At 42.9% G+C, this 15,114-nt stretch overlaps 1 protein-coding gene across 1 annotated transcript in view; it reads right to left on the bottom strand.

The window, feature by feature from the left end:
• Nucleotides 1-15,114, bottom strand: part of LOC142589072 (uncharacterized) — a 39,561-nt gene that overhangs the window by 4,524 nt on the left and 19,923 nt on the right. Inside the window, exons 6-9 of the mRNA XM_075700856.1 lie at nt 11,388-11,491; nt 6,077-6,124; nt 5,926-5,961; nt 2,819-2,972 (exon numbers count right to left, since the gene is read on the bottom strand). Coding sequence (XP_075556971.1) covers nt 2,819-2,972; nt 5,926-5,961; nt 6,077-6,124; nt 11,388-11,491 — 342 coding nt within the window. The remainder of the gene's footprint in view (nt 1-2,818; nt 2,973-5,925; nt 5,962-6,076; nt 6,125-11,387; nt 11,492-15,114) is intronic.

The following is a 15,114-nucleotide window of genomic DNA, read 5'->3' as shown; positions in this document are numbered from 1 at the left end:
CGGCATTCTTGTCAGCAAAACGTAGTCCATTTTATAGCAGATTAGTCATCGTACTTTATATTTCAGGTCAAATTTGATAGGTGAAAAGTTACAGCCTAATTCATGAAACCTTAGCATAGCACCTTTTGACCTTGATGGATATAAAACAGCATGCGAAATAGCACGCGGAGCAATGAAGTATCAGACGAACGATGTCGTAAAAAGCTGCTGTGCACTTTGTCAATGGCGACATTGTAAAATATGTACGTGAATTATGAAGTTTGCATCTCTACAGACTTTGGCACACTAGTGCTTACCGTATTACAGACATATGCTGGTGTTGCTAAATGTATACGACATGAAAGGGTTTGCGCTTTATATGAGAGACATTCCACGCACCTCTGCATATCGCCGTTGGCACCACAGTGATCTCCAGCGTATGAAGACGCATGCTCGGTTTAATGTGATCTCCGGCGTGTGTCAGAGCATGCGAACGGTTTGTAGAAGCGCCACTTTGAGAGATAACTTTTTTATATGATTTTTCAAAGGGCGGCGCCGTGTAAACGCTTAAGGGAGCTGCAGCTCAGCTCGTTTTTCTTTCGACAAACAACAGAGCTACCCGTTTCCGGGGCTTCTCATCATGCGGGCGTTGTGACAGCGAGAGTTCGCGCTTGTTGACTAAACTTTGTTTGCATGTGCTTAGTAACTAAACAGGGGTAAAAAAAACGACATTGTCCAGAAAGTAAAGAGATTTTAAGTGCTAATTTTACTCCCCCCCTCCACCCCCCAAAAGAAAACAAGATGTCGCTTAGTACTCTAGCACTTAATTATCGTTGTGAATGCTTTAAGCTTCAAGGAAACCTGGAACTTTATATAACTGCCCTCTGATTCCATGCAGGCGCAAATAATTTGTGCCCCACATCACACAGAAAAAAAAAGAATCATATAGCGTTTTATGCTTCTCGTGCTCAGACAGAGGCAGTCTGTTATTTCGCCATGAGCGCATTGTGAAGCAGTGTTAGCGGTGTTTTTCTGCTTACTTACATACCAATATGAGTCTTTTGCTGACAGTATCGAATGACTATACCTCGCTTAGTAAAGGCTGCTGTACTTGTAAATCTGAGCAATTGAAGTATATGAAAAGGGAGACGATGGAATACGTCGAAACCATGCTGTAAACAATCGTGAGAATCAACCATCAAGGAACTGTGGTCTCTTTTTCAGTCATGTGGTCACAAGTAGTGCTCTGCGCAGATTACTAAAGTACCATCACGCTCATGATGTGTTGCAACATGTGCATACACCCGTCAGTCCTTTCACTAATAATTATGACAAATGCCATTTTTTTTGTAAAGAGGGTGCTACGCATATTCGGAACTTTTTCAGCAATTTTCTTGCGTAGGCGCGGCCGTGCTGTCATACGGGCACAGTATGGAAGCATGGCAGCGCCGACACACGCCAGATAGATTCCCGCGTTGCACCTCATATTGAGTGCGACAGTATTTTAAAAAATATAGCGGACTCTTAGCTGGACAGCAAATTCAAGGACTTATCATTGTTAAAGGAATTCTACCACGACAGTTTGCCTTTTATAAATTGTGCGCGCACACTTTTAAAACGTTGTAGAATAACGTTTAGACATTATGAAGATATAGAAATATAAGCTATGTTGAGTTGTTACCGAAGTAGTCCTCGTTACGCATCGTCTCGAGTCATCGACATTGTTGTGACGCTACGGCATAGAGGAACATTTCCTGATGCCCAGTAATGGGGTCAGGTATGATGACGCAGCCTATTGAAAACACTATTGTCGTAAGTGTTTCTCCTGTTAGCTTGTGGCAGAGCGGCGATCGCAGGAATGGGGCGCGCCAATGTGTTATTACTCCATGACGCATTACCTTCCTGGCACACGGAAAACCAAACTGGTTCCAAGAAACAATTACCGTATTAGGTTTCTTGGAGCCGTTCGTGAGGCTTTATGCAAAGTTTACAAGCGATGGCCTTTGTCTTAACTCTTGAAAGTGGGAGTCGTAAATAATATTTTTGTTCCTTTAGGAGTGCCACACTCTAGTGCGGCGCTTGTCAGACCGTTCTTGTTAATGCTAGCATACATGGCGATACTTGGTCTTTTAGATGCCCAAGCGCCTCCATATCTTCAATTTCCATGCTCATTGAATGGGGCTGCAATGTTACCAAATAAAATTTGCGGAGTTCCTTTACACACCTGCTCTGTGCTATGACGTCACAGAGATAGGCGCCTACCGTTGCCTACCGTGAGCCTGACTCTATTGTTCCCCCCGAATCATTTAAGTTCGTAGAGCAGCTCGCAGGACATTGCGGCCACGAGTAGAAGTGGCAGGACGAGAAATCGCGACAAGGGGTTATCTTCTATTGGTTCCGTATATCAGAGCAATAGCGGCGTCGCAGGTTTCGTGGTTACAAGCTTGAAGTCTGTCTATATGCTTCCGATGACGTGTGTATTATCTTGTCTTTGATTCATGCGAAGTCCTGAACTATATGTTCGATATTTTCGGTGTATAAAGAAAAACAAATAATAGTTGCATGCAAATGAATAATCTAGCTGTTATGAACGGCCAGCAGTAAAATTAGTGAAGGCACGGATTATAGTAGACTGACTAAAGTGTAGCAGACGTCGCGAGCGATTATACCTGGCTGTAAGAGTACATATCTGGATCGAAATTAGAAGGTTTTAAACGATAATTGCGGTATTGTGCTCGCGTCACCGTGTTGCTTGCCGCATTGTTTCTTCACATCGATGAATTTAATAGGCATTCTGCAAATAAATCTCTCACTATGCAATAGAATCAAATAGGCTTACACGTGACATTAGTAACCACACCCGTGAGAGCACGAACGAGGAACGTCAGGATGTCTATTCCAAAGTCAGCTTGTTCGGCAAGCGCGGAAATGTCGCAGACAACACCTGCGGTGATGGTGACCAGGTCTTGCTTCGATAATGCCTTCAAGAAACACTGGAATAATAAAAGAGGATGTGAACACAAAAAGAAGGACGCCTTGGCAAAAGCGCTTGGGAGCAGAAAATATCACTTAAGAAAGGCAAGAAAAAAAAATTGGGGCGGACATTGCTACGTAAACATGCAGATATTTCTGCACTCGTGAGAATAACCCACTGACCGGCAGATCAATGAACAGACCATGGCGAACACAACAAATGCTCAAGGTCTCCCTGTTAATGTTACAAAACTTTTCTCATCTATAGATGCGCTATAAGAAGACCCGATCGGACACATGTTGTTGGCCATTCGGAGGAACGAATTACGAAAACAATTTTTGTATTCTGTATAGCTGGAAACTGAGCCTAAAATACAATAAATAAATAAATAAATAACAAAGTACCACACTTTCAGCGATAACGTTTCACGGGGTTCTGGAAAAAACGTCCAACTCTGCAGTGTATTGGACTTCTTACTAGTGCACAATAATTTGTTGCACCGGTTCAAGGCAGCCAAGGCAAATGCGCACACACTCTCGCCATATATATATATATATATATGCAGAGATAAAATTAGGGAGGGATATATTAGCTAAGTTTCTAATAGAATGCTGCATACCCACCGGCCAATCATTTCATTCTTAGCCAGCGGCAGATTCTCACTGTAGTTGCTCTTTTCTTTTGTTGGCACTCCTTCAGTAGTGAATTAACACTAAGTACCACCCGCACTAAGATTTATCCAGCCAGAACTGTCTTTAATCGCCTCACAATATATATATATATATATATATATATATATATATATATATATATATATATATATACATATATAGTCCTATCATAAGAAGCCAACAAACACTGACACCAAGGACAACATAGGGGAAATTACTTGTGCTTAATAAATGAAATAAAGAAACAATATCATGGAAATTAAAGGGGATGAAAAAACAACTTGCCGCAGGTGGGAACCGAACCCACAACCTTCGCATCTCGCGTGCGATACTCTACCAATTGAGCTACCGCGGCGCTGCTTCCCCATCCACTTTCTTGGCTATTTATGTGTACTAGTAGAACCCTGGGAGTGTTAGCCACTCCCCAGGCTGCGGACGTGGAACGCCCCTTTTGCCGCCGGCGTCATGAGAACGTCATCTTTTTAAGTGAAGGCAACTGGTCAATACACCCACACATGCTACCTGAAGGCATCAATGTTGCCGTATTCGAGACCCTCGGTATGTAATAAACGAGAAGAGAGGGGGTTAACGGAGGGTCCCGATTTTTATTTATTAAGCACAAGTAATTTCCCCCTGTCGTCCTGGGTGTCAGTGTCTGTTGGCTTCTTATGATATGACTAATACAACGCTTTTAACCTACAGCTTCATTGAGAATTTCAGACAATAGGCTGAGTAAGTTACAGGCAAGCTACACTGTCAGTGGCTTCTATGTTAACGCCACCATTTCATTTCGGCTCGACAACTGCAAGCAACACACCCGGACGTTCCTGACAGTGAAAATCACAATCAGCACATTTACACGACCACCCCCTTCGCCGCTCGCCCTAAAAAAGAAACAAAGCTGGTTACATCGACTGCTTCGAATGAGTGAAACGCTGGCAAGTCCGGCTGAGCCAGGTCGACTGCAGGGCACTTATTGGTCCAGCCCGACCCTTACGAAGCGTGCTTGTAAGGGCGGGCAGGTCACGTCGGTGGTTCGCAGCCAGCAGCGATTAAACGAACGCGTTGTCATCTCTCTGGCCACGACGCCGACTGCTACAACTACCGCGAACTGTCAAGTAAGAGTTCGTGTACACGCTGTCTAGCTGGACGGTCTGAGCACCGCCTTCAAACTGGACCCGCTCCTATCGGGTTCATGTAAAGACACCCAAAGAAGAAGCCTACATTGTCGCCACGCTGTAACTTTTTCTGTCGTAACCCACATGCTTAAAGGCGCTTGTTCATAATGCTTTCGCTGGTTCTGTCCTGCTGTGATCACAGCGCGAAAGCGAGTGGTCAGGTGTCTTTTTTTTTCCCGAGCGTTCTTTATGGTACTGGAAAAAAAGATGGAAGAATAAATTTTCATATTGATCAATCGGATGCTTCTTAAAATGCTGTATAACTTGTATAACTTTCTTATTGTGGCTGATCGTAAACATTTAGAATTGCGAAGGTTCAATAATTAGGGGTGAGTATTTATAAATAATTCTCACTTGAATGAAGACTATTGTTTACTACTTACCTACAATTGCCAGTTGCATGCATTTCCTCTCAACACATTAGGGGCATCATAATCCTTCTTTTAAGCCTTAGATGAAATTAGGGAGGGGTATATTAGTTAAGTTTCCGAAAGAATGTTGCATGTCCACCGGCCTCTCATTTCATTCTTAGCCAGCGGCAGATTTTCACTGTAGTTGCTCTTTTTTTTAGTTGGCTCTCCTTCCGTGGTTAAGTAACACTAAGTAACATGCTCACTAACATTCATCCAGCCAGAACAGTTTTTAATCGCCTCACAATGAACAATGGTTAAAACACCAGTGAGGCACCAGAGAGGGTAATCATGTACACAAATGGTAATACCACGGATGCATCGGCTTAAGTCGTCCAGTCCTGCAAAACCTATTCTCCTTGAATGTGTCCCTGCTCCAACGTTAAAAAAACTCTCCGAGGATTCTTGCAGTGAATGTTCCACGCGCAACGCTATGTGTCCAGTTCTAATCCCATTTACCTACTTAAGACGCGTGCTTTGAGATGCAGTTTTCTTCTAAAGGGTAATCAAAGAACGAAGCATTGAGATGATGGCGCATTTGAAAATTTGTAAAGAAAAAGCAACGCAAAACGAAAGCCGGTTCCTTATCACAGAAATGATAGATTATCATTATCTATCACTTATTTTTGCTGATTAGGATGATGCAATATCAACACACTTGAACATTTCGCACGAAGTGCGCCTGTGAAGCTGAAGTAAACCTGGTTACTCACACGAAGAGTTTCGAATAGTTCTTCGTAGGTTGTGTCCTGCAGAAAAAAAAAATGCACGGAAATACATGTAAATTATCTGAGCGACAAAGTATGTGGTTGAGATGTAAGAATCAAATTTAATTGTTACAATAAAGAAAGCAAAACAACTTACTTCAGCCAGAGTGCCCGCTTGGCACAACACCGCTAAGTCATCCACACACTGAAATTGAAATCAAACGAATACACTATTACTGTGACAGACAGCGCCAACCCACCACCCGTACGCAACGGCCATAGATAAGAGATGCGGCGTATGACTGTATGCCTGCCAATAAATACCACAAAGTTGTTATCGATGGCACTTTAAAAGTGTCTGTTATGATAATACTTGACAAGCAAGTCATCCGAAAGAATGTGTCTTATAGTATCGATACGTAGAGGAAAACAATACGCTAGGTAAAATGCGATGCTAAAGAAAACTGTTTAACGGATTTCACAAAAAACACGAGGTGCGCAAGAACCAATACAGAAGCCTTGCTTTAATTATACATATTATTCTCAAGAAAAGATGAGGCTTGCGTAAAGGTAACACCTCAGCAAGACAATAAACATAGTTCCTTAGTTTTTTTTCAAGGAAATAAAGGACTGGAAGAACGTTATTGTCTCAGAAAGGTAATGTGTACAAGAACAAACTTGCTGCGCGTCAAAAGAGAAGTTATGTCCCATGTGATTTTTGTGCCACGTGCTTATTTCTTTTAAGCTACGGGCACACTACCCTCGACAAACGGGCCAGGGTCTGAACGATGAGCGTCCACACTCCTGAACGCAAATTCGCACTACCAACGACGTGGTTGCTGTCCACGGCAGAAGAACGCGGAGTTTGTTGGCCGTAGACAAACAAAACCAGAACGTTACATTCTGGAAGCAACGTCATTAGCGAATGTTAGACCTGAGATATGCGATAGCTTTGCTTCGGTGGTATTTTCATTGAGTTGTTGGTAGCGCTTATCTCGTCCATTTTCCTTTCGTCCGATGCTCTGTGCTGCAGCCCTGTGACAATTCCCTCGCCAACTGGTCCCGAAAAGTACCTTTCCACGATACCTAAAAGCATTCAAGGCTTCTCCACAATTGCGTAACTGGAGCACATAACTATGCAGGAATATTGGCCTAACTTAGACACATAGACACTAGGCGGATAATGAAGAAGCAAAAATTCAGCCATTTTATTTTGGCATCCAACCATTCGCATAATTTTTCTAACTTTATTCACGCTTCTTCGTAGAGGTACAAGAAGTACTGTCATATTTATTCCTTCTAAGGAATACCGTTTTGAGTAAATTATTGCTTGCTTAAGTGTTTGGGCAGCTTCTTTTTCATTCTATGAATACTTCCATCAGTTCTTGTCTGTTTCTATGCTTCTGCAAAGTTTATTGGCATCCCGCCATACATTTCCAAATATTCTACAATTCTTGCATTTCGCTGTTTCTTCTCGTTTTCATGTGTCCGCCACTTTTCTCACCATCCTGCTGCAATAAATTCTTGCCTGCTGTTTGCGAGCTGATTGACACTGCAGGAACGTGAGACTTTTATTTACGATAATCATTTGCTGTGGATTATTAGAAGTACAATATCAACAACGTATATGCTCTACTTCCTCATTAACGATTGGCATGATTGTTCCGCTAAGTTACAACTTGGAACGCAACGAATATCAGTTTAAATAAAACTAACATAAAGTGCGAAAATAGCTTTGCGGGTTCGTCGTCTGAAGACATAAGCAGCGGCACAAGCGCCTGCATGAAATCACTCGATGATGCATGCCACGTTACTCTTCACAAAATGAGCATTGCGTGAAGCATTGCGGCTAGATAACTAACGTCACACTGTAAACTGGTAACGCGCTGTAACTCTTGCCATACAGATTCAAATTGGCCTGATGAAGAGTCCTCCCCCTGTCCGGATTTGGGTGCCTTTCCATGCAATCTTGACTTTCTTTAGCTTGGCGGCGAATGTTACCGTCGAGAATTAGTAGACGGCTCCTGTATCCACTAAAGCAGTGAATGCGTGGCCGTCGAGAAGCCCGTCGACGTTGGCGGTTCTTTGTCTTGCGTTACGGTTAGGTCGTGGCATCGGATCGCAGCTGCGCGGCATTGTCCCGTTGTTTTTTCATCTCATCGTGAGGCCATGTGTAGGCGGCATAGTCTTTACATTGAGGCTTGGTCCTTATAGCGGCGTCTCCTTGCAACGTCGTCGAGTGGGATGTCAAAGCCTCGTTGTCGGTGGCTAAGAGTGTTAGACATTTCAACAAACAGCAACCGCATCTCCATTGGCTGTTGCTTTGAACTTTCCGGATATGGGCTAACTGAATGAACCCGGATAGGGCCAGTGTATTGTAGGCTCTGCGGCGAAAGCTAGCGGCCCGGTGACAGCGAGCGACATGGTCGCGGCGGTCTCCAGGTAGTCGGTGATGTCACGAGGCCCTTCACCTTGCTGCGAGCACGGCACGTTCACGGCAAAACCTAGAAGCGCGAAGCCGCGGCATGCGCAAAGGCGGTAAACATGGGAAGCTTCTTTGCAGTGATAGCAGAGCGGGCGGTCGTCTTCGGAGTACTGCATGCGCGGACAGGCGGAGGTGCCGGCGGTGTCGGTTTGCGATGGAACTGCGACACTACGGGGTCCTGGCGCCGCCATGGAGGACTGGCTTGATGGCGAGCACGCGGGCGACAGCTATGTAGCTCATTGGTTTATGCTTATGCCGAGGCAGTTCTGGTGCTTTTAGGGCTTCCTGAATTTCTTCCTGGACAATAGCAGCAATCGATGTAACCTGCGGCTTTGAGGCTGGACATGTCCTTCACAGTTCATTTGCACACAACTTCTCTTATAGTCTCCCGCACGTAGTTCGGACGCAGTCCTTGAATATCGGTGCAGACTGCCGGGAGCGTGCGGTGGTTGCATTGCCTGTTTTGCATTTCGAACGTTTTCTAGATGTCCGGACTCTTCGACGGTATTCTTCGGGGGTTCCGTATTATTCCGGCGAAAGTTTCTTGCTTCACACTACACATGAGCACGCGAACTTTCTTCTCCTCGGTCATTTCCGACGAGTACAGGCTTCCGCAGAAGAGGTCCCACGTTGTATGTGCGCAGTACCGGTTCTCCGAACACGTCTTCACAGCCTCGCCTAACGAGAAGTACACATGAAAGCATGTCTTCAGTGTTCTAGTTGTTGAAGGTTGAGAGCTTTCCGCGTGTCTCGAGCCAGGTTTCTGCGTCGATGGATGAAGCTATGACGAAGATAGGTGGTTGCCTGGATTGTTGCAATACCATGGCTGCAGGCGATGCTAGGTCAGTGATGGTAATAATTCACTTGTCAGCGATCTTCCTAGTCGTTTTAGGCAGAAGTCTCTGCTCCGGGTACAGCGTGTGAAGCCTTTGGCTTGCTGCTTGGTCAGACGCGAAGCTGGTGTTGATTTCGGTGTGCGGGTTTGATGGGGGCATCCGGGTACATGAATGCACCAGGACCGGTGCCAGTACCGGCATGCGACGTTGTAGCGACGATAAAGAGCACACTTGCAAAACTGTGAATTTCAAAAATAACTCTTTATTGGGTGAGCCTGTGCCCAGAAAAACAAGAAACAGTTAAGCACAACGATAGTCGCGAGCACAGTCGGCAATCATAGAAAATCTTGTCGGCGGGTCAAGACGAGACTCATCGAATGTTGCAGAGTAATCGCTGGTGACCGCGTGCATTTCAGAAACTACTACACAACTGGTGCCGCGTATGCAACCTGGAAGTACCAGGTTCGGGGATAGCATATACAGCAGATAAAATCGACGGTAACATTCTGGTAAGCTGGAAATCATGGAGACGCCTCTTGCTCTGAGCAATAACAAAGTGAGTGAGTGAGATACATTCCCCGAGGAAGGATAAGCCGGTATTGACAAGTGGCTATATATATATATATATATATATTGCAGCATGTATCCAACGTTACTTATGGCACAGTCAAAGGCGCCTTTTCTCGTCAAATAAAATTTTGACGATGTGCTTTGTAACGCTGCGCTCATACAGACTGGACCACGAACAAAAATTTTGGAAATTAAAATGTGTCGGTTCGTGCGCAGCTTAAATCACCGCGTCCAAGGACACAGCTAACATCATATATATATATATATATATATATATATATATATATATATATATATATATATATATATATATATATATATATATATATATATATATATATATATATATATATATATATATATATAGTACGTTAAAGCTAAAAGAAACCGTCTAGAACACTTATTACTGTAAACCGACAAGTGCCCTTAAGCGCCCTTCAGCATGCATGTCGGATTACTTATACAGGAGCGGCGTACAAACAGTTCTTTATTTTTGAGATATTCAATCTGATATTTGTTTATAGAGATGAAAGTGGAGTCATTTGTTGGTAATTATGCGTAAGCACCAGGGTCATTTTTTTTTCTACCCAGGCACCCGAATAGGCTTCATTCCCTTCGAGATTAGTATGATGGACGCTTTGCTTACCGATCCATTTCAGGCGTTGAGAGCATTTTGAATGCTTCAAAAAAACTGTCTTCGTTCTGCCTTTTACATGTGATTTAATATTTTTGGCTATCTGACGTACAGAAACAATGATTTCCACGTGCTGTCTGCATTTTTCAGTGATCTATCTCGTCACTGCTGTTAAGTTGCTCTCCGAGCATAAATTTGACACCTATTTCAGTTTTCACAATATGGCTTCCACCACGCGGCGGCACAACCAGGTAATATTTTTTCACGTTTTACAGGCTAACGTACTCATTTGCAGGGCCCGTTGAAGCCATCTCTTGCTTTCACACTTGTGTGATAAAGCATCTCATTGAAGCATCTACTATGTGCAACGAACAAGGCACAGTCGCAGAACTTCTACGGAGCACTCTTGGCGAGTTGAAAGACACGCAATGATGCTTCTTTTTTGCTGCTGGAGTTAGCTTTGAATCCTTAGCAAAATTTCCACTCTTGATCTAGTTGCGCTAGCTGGTCATAATACGGCTAACATATACGCGTATCTGTAGTTTCTACAAAGACGCGAATGCCTCGGTGCAGTTAAATATCACCAAGTGTAAATGTGCCTGGTGTTAGTAGCTTTGCCAAACTAACAGGGACAGATAATGTGACCTCTGCTGTGCATCAACATTTCTGAAGAGCGATGACTTCTCCGCCGTTGATAGGGTGCTGCAAGTACCTTTAGACGTGTAGATACGTTGCTCTATATACTATGTCACGCGTAAGAATTATGAGTACTGTTGGCATTCTGAAGAATATTTCATGATCGTTCCGTCTATTAAAAAAAGTCCCTGGAACAATTTCTGTTCGACCCACTTTCTTCTTACATAAAACTTTACCAAGCTTAATCATCCTTTCTGTCGAAAAGTAAACCGGAAGCTTTTTTTCAATGTGGATTGCGTACACCTACCTCACCAAGAAGACCAACATCGCCTATGTTCAGGTGGATGGGATCTTGGCAGACGCGGTTTGCGTCCCAGTGACCGCTCGAAGGGATATTCTTCACTAGGAAGTCTGCATGAAATGAAGCATTCCAAAAGTTATCGTGAAAAACATTATGATAGCATGTACACTTATTAAATATGAAACGCGCCATGCGAAGCAAGTTTCTATATGTATTCATTACCTTCGTAGATTACGTAATCAGAAAAGCATGCTAACACCGACTAAAGCTATGTCTTCCAAGTAAATAATGTCACCGTAGAGAAATTGCTTCGTTGTGTCTGGAGATGAAAACTGCACTACCAGATGTGAATATAATCTTACTTCAGCGCGCGCTCGCAGACCTCAGTAACTGTTGAATTATGATTATGTTGTATTTCAGGTATTTTGAAAAATTAGATATTTTCAAGAGAATGGAACCACTCAAATCGTTTAATTGTTTCGTCATGATGATATGTGATACTCGAGGCTCCTAAGCTGCGCTGGCTAGTATATGTTAAACTTGGCAATGATGTCAGATAAACCAGCGTTACAAAAGATATTGTTTGTTTGCATATGTCCACAAGCGATTGTGAGCATAGATAAATTGATTGGTTATACACCTTGAAGTACAAATGCTTTTGCAAGAGCCTAGTTTATTGTGGAAGAGCGGTGACTACGCTATTAGTAATTTTGAATTCGCCATGGTTAACACAGAAAGTTAAAATTTCTGGTATGGCTGCCTTTCTTATCGATCTGAAAAGCTTGCATCCAAAACAGGACTTCACTAAGAGCCACGTTATTTGCTTTTCCCCTGAATATGATTTCTATGTCTCTTGCTTCAGCAAGGTTCACAGCATGCATTTTGTCTGCTTAAGTTAACATACAAATTTCATCCAGATCTTTGAAGAATAAGTTGGAGTAAATTGCTGCAATCATGAAAACTTTTGTTCTGTTCACGCGTTTACTTCGATTCCATTCCTAGCGGTTCTACTGGGGCGTGCTTATTTCGATTAAAGTGCTCGAAAGACAATTTTTGCTTACGGCTGCACTGTTCTTGTAGAAATATCACTCAAATATTGCACTTTCCAGACTACATCGTTCGGTGCCACACTTGGTAAAAACTTACTAGTTTTGTTAAAGAAAATATACAGAAGATGTTTGCGTTTATGTGAGAAATGGCAGCTGCTAAGACAGCGCTAGCATAAGCTTGTGTCACTGCCTGCCTGCAGCTGCAAAAAGTAGCCATTCACGTGTGGATGCCCCATGCTTCCTGCTTCCCTGGAATACACGGCACCCGTCCCTCAACGGCTGCTTTCTGCGGCTACGAGCGTAGTGCCAAAGAAGTTTACGCTAGCGCCGTCCCCGCAGCAGCTTGCGTGCCATTAAATGAAGGCAACCTCTTATTTTTCTTTTGAATACAAAGAAATTAATTGTGGCTATTGTTATGCTGAACGATTCAAATGATAAAATGGGTTATTTCTGCGAAACTTCAAAGAGAAAGGTGCCGCAGTAAACGCAGAATATTTTAGAACATGATAGGTGAAGTATGCACGTCGCTCTAACATCTCGCTTGTGATGCCTGTTCTGTCACTAGCAACCGAAATTTACGCGTCAAATGCCTCAACATTACTTTTTTGTGTGTGCGCGCATATGTGTTAGCCTGCATCAATAAAACAATAAGATTCACTGTACTGGAAACACCGTGTGTGTTAACCTAATACCTCCCGCAATAGCCTAAATAAGATGAAACTAAATGCACTCCAATGAATGCCTTTTACCACAGCGCCTTGTTCTTTATTTCCACATCGAATAATCAGAACATTACACTACTGCAGGTATCTTATATGTGATGCTTTGATTGTAGCTATTCTTCCATCAGCTTTCACTGGGGAAATAGTTTCACGCATATGTGCTATTGCCCGGTTAGTAACAATACATTTTTTTTATTTCGATACGGCTCTGTTTCCACTTCTTCGAAGCAATGGAGGGGTAGCTTGAATGCATTTTATAAGATAGATGATGTAGTATTTGCTAGTACTGAATTGCGGGCACTTTACCGGTTAGAATGCTTGAGCGTGTCAGTTTCAAAGGCAACCACATCTGCTATATTGGTTCATCGGCATCTTTTATGCACAGCTAGTGCTGTACATTGGGTGAAATCGAATACCATCCTCTTCCGGAGACAGATTTTTGCCGCGGCAACGTTTCCACGGTAGCTAGTTGCGTTTCACAGCGACAAAATAAAAGGTCTCGAAGCAATATTTAGGAACATTAGAGAGAAAGGTCCCAAAAATTGGCAGAATAACCTCATACCTTTTGTATTACTAATCTGAATTGGAAGATCATTTTCTACTAAGGCTAATGTAATTATTCTGGCATTCCAAGTTATCTGTTTCTTTTTAAGGAAATACAAAAGAATAATTGTGCTAAGTGATTACAAAGGTCTCACATCTAACACACGCAGGTGTTTCTTTTCTCGATTCACCATTGATTGACAGCTACCTTTTAGTTTACTCAGCAGACTTTCGTTAAGAGGAACGTTACGGTACCGGGAATACATACGATGTGCACGTTAGCAGAACAGATCCACTGAATACAAAATCTTCTATTGCTAGTGCGCCCGAATATCCGCGAGGGAAAAACAGAAAAAAACAGCATTGAAAGGAAAGAACGAGAAACGAAGAGAAAAATGTTTTTTGGATTTCTACGATTTAAAATGTAGCTTCATGTCTTTTTCTTTTATTGAGTAATTGCGCTTTCCCTGCGCAGTAGTACATAACTGTGGGCTGTCAAAACACCTCCGTTTCACGTGGTTCGCACGAAAATGTTCCAGTGGCAAACTATTCGGGGCATCTCCATATGCATCACGCTCGAACATGGGTGGTTCTTTTTACTCCTGGAAAGTGTCCCCCGTTCGTCACCTATATACTCCGCAATACTGTTTGTTTGGTGTCAGACCCAAATGCTTCCACACCATCGTCGGTGCTGGCGTAGTTCCTTATGTCCACAGAAACACCACTTTCTTTTCGTGTAGCTAGCAGAGCTTCCTTATCCAACTCTGCCGGTGCAGGCCTCTCGCAGATCCGATTAGCAGGCGTCAGTGACGACTGCGGAAGCTCGGCTTTTTCCGAATCACTCGTTCGTGCTAACTGGACTTAATTTTTTTCTTTCTTTCTTCCGCGTTGAGTGGGTTGGAAAGAAATGAAATGTGGAAACATCGTCCTTCATTTCAGAAAATTTAACTTCCAGGGGTTATGCCTTACTGGTGTCTGCTTTTTACTGCCGGTAACGTTTGGTCGAAAATTATTCTTCATAGTGCCCTACCGAGCGAAATGCTTTGCGAATACAAACTATCAATTTCTCTATTGAAGTTGTTTGGAATATATGATGATACTAGCCAGTTGAAGAACCCTTAAATGGTATACTTCATACACTTACCTGGTCACAAAAACAGTTGAAGATACTAGATGTCGTAAGATCGATATTATTGCGCTAAAATAATAAAAAAGGGCAGGCGGGGAAAGGAAAGTGTTCATTTTATGCTCACAGATAAAAATCGCATGTAAGTTATAGCCCAAATCCATTTATCGAGATGAATTGCTTGAAGAGGCGGACACCACTTGCAAAAGAAATGAATATGTTGAACTGATTTTATACAGTTTGTGAACTGATGCCACTGAGTCTTCAAGGTACATCCACTAGGAAGTTTTTTT

Source organism: Dermacentor variabilis, chromosome 7, assembly GCF_050947875.1.
Source record: "Dermacentor variabilis isolate Ectoservices chromosome 7, ASM5094787v1, whole genome shotgun sequence".
NCBI lineage: Eukaryota > Metazoa > Arthropoda > Arachnida > Ixodida > Ixodidae > Dermacentor > Dermacentor variabilis.
Note: the sequence above shows the minus strand (reverse complement) of the source record. Positions and strands in the feature narration are given on the sequence as shown.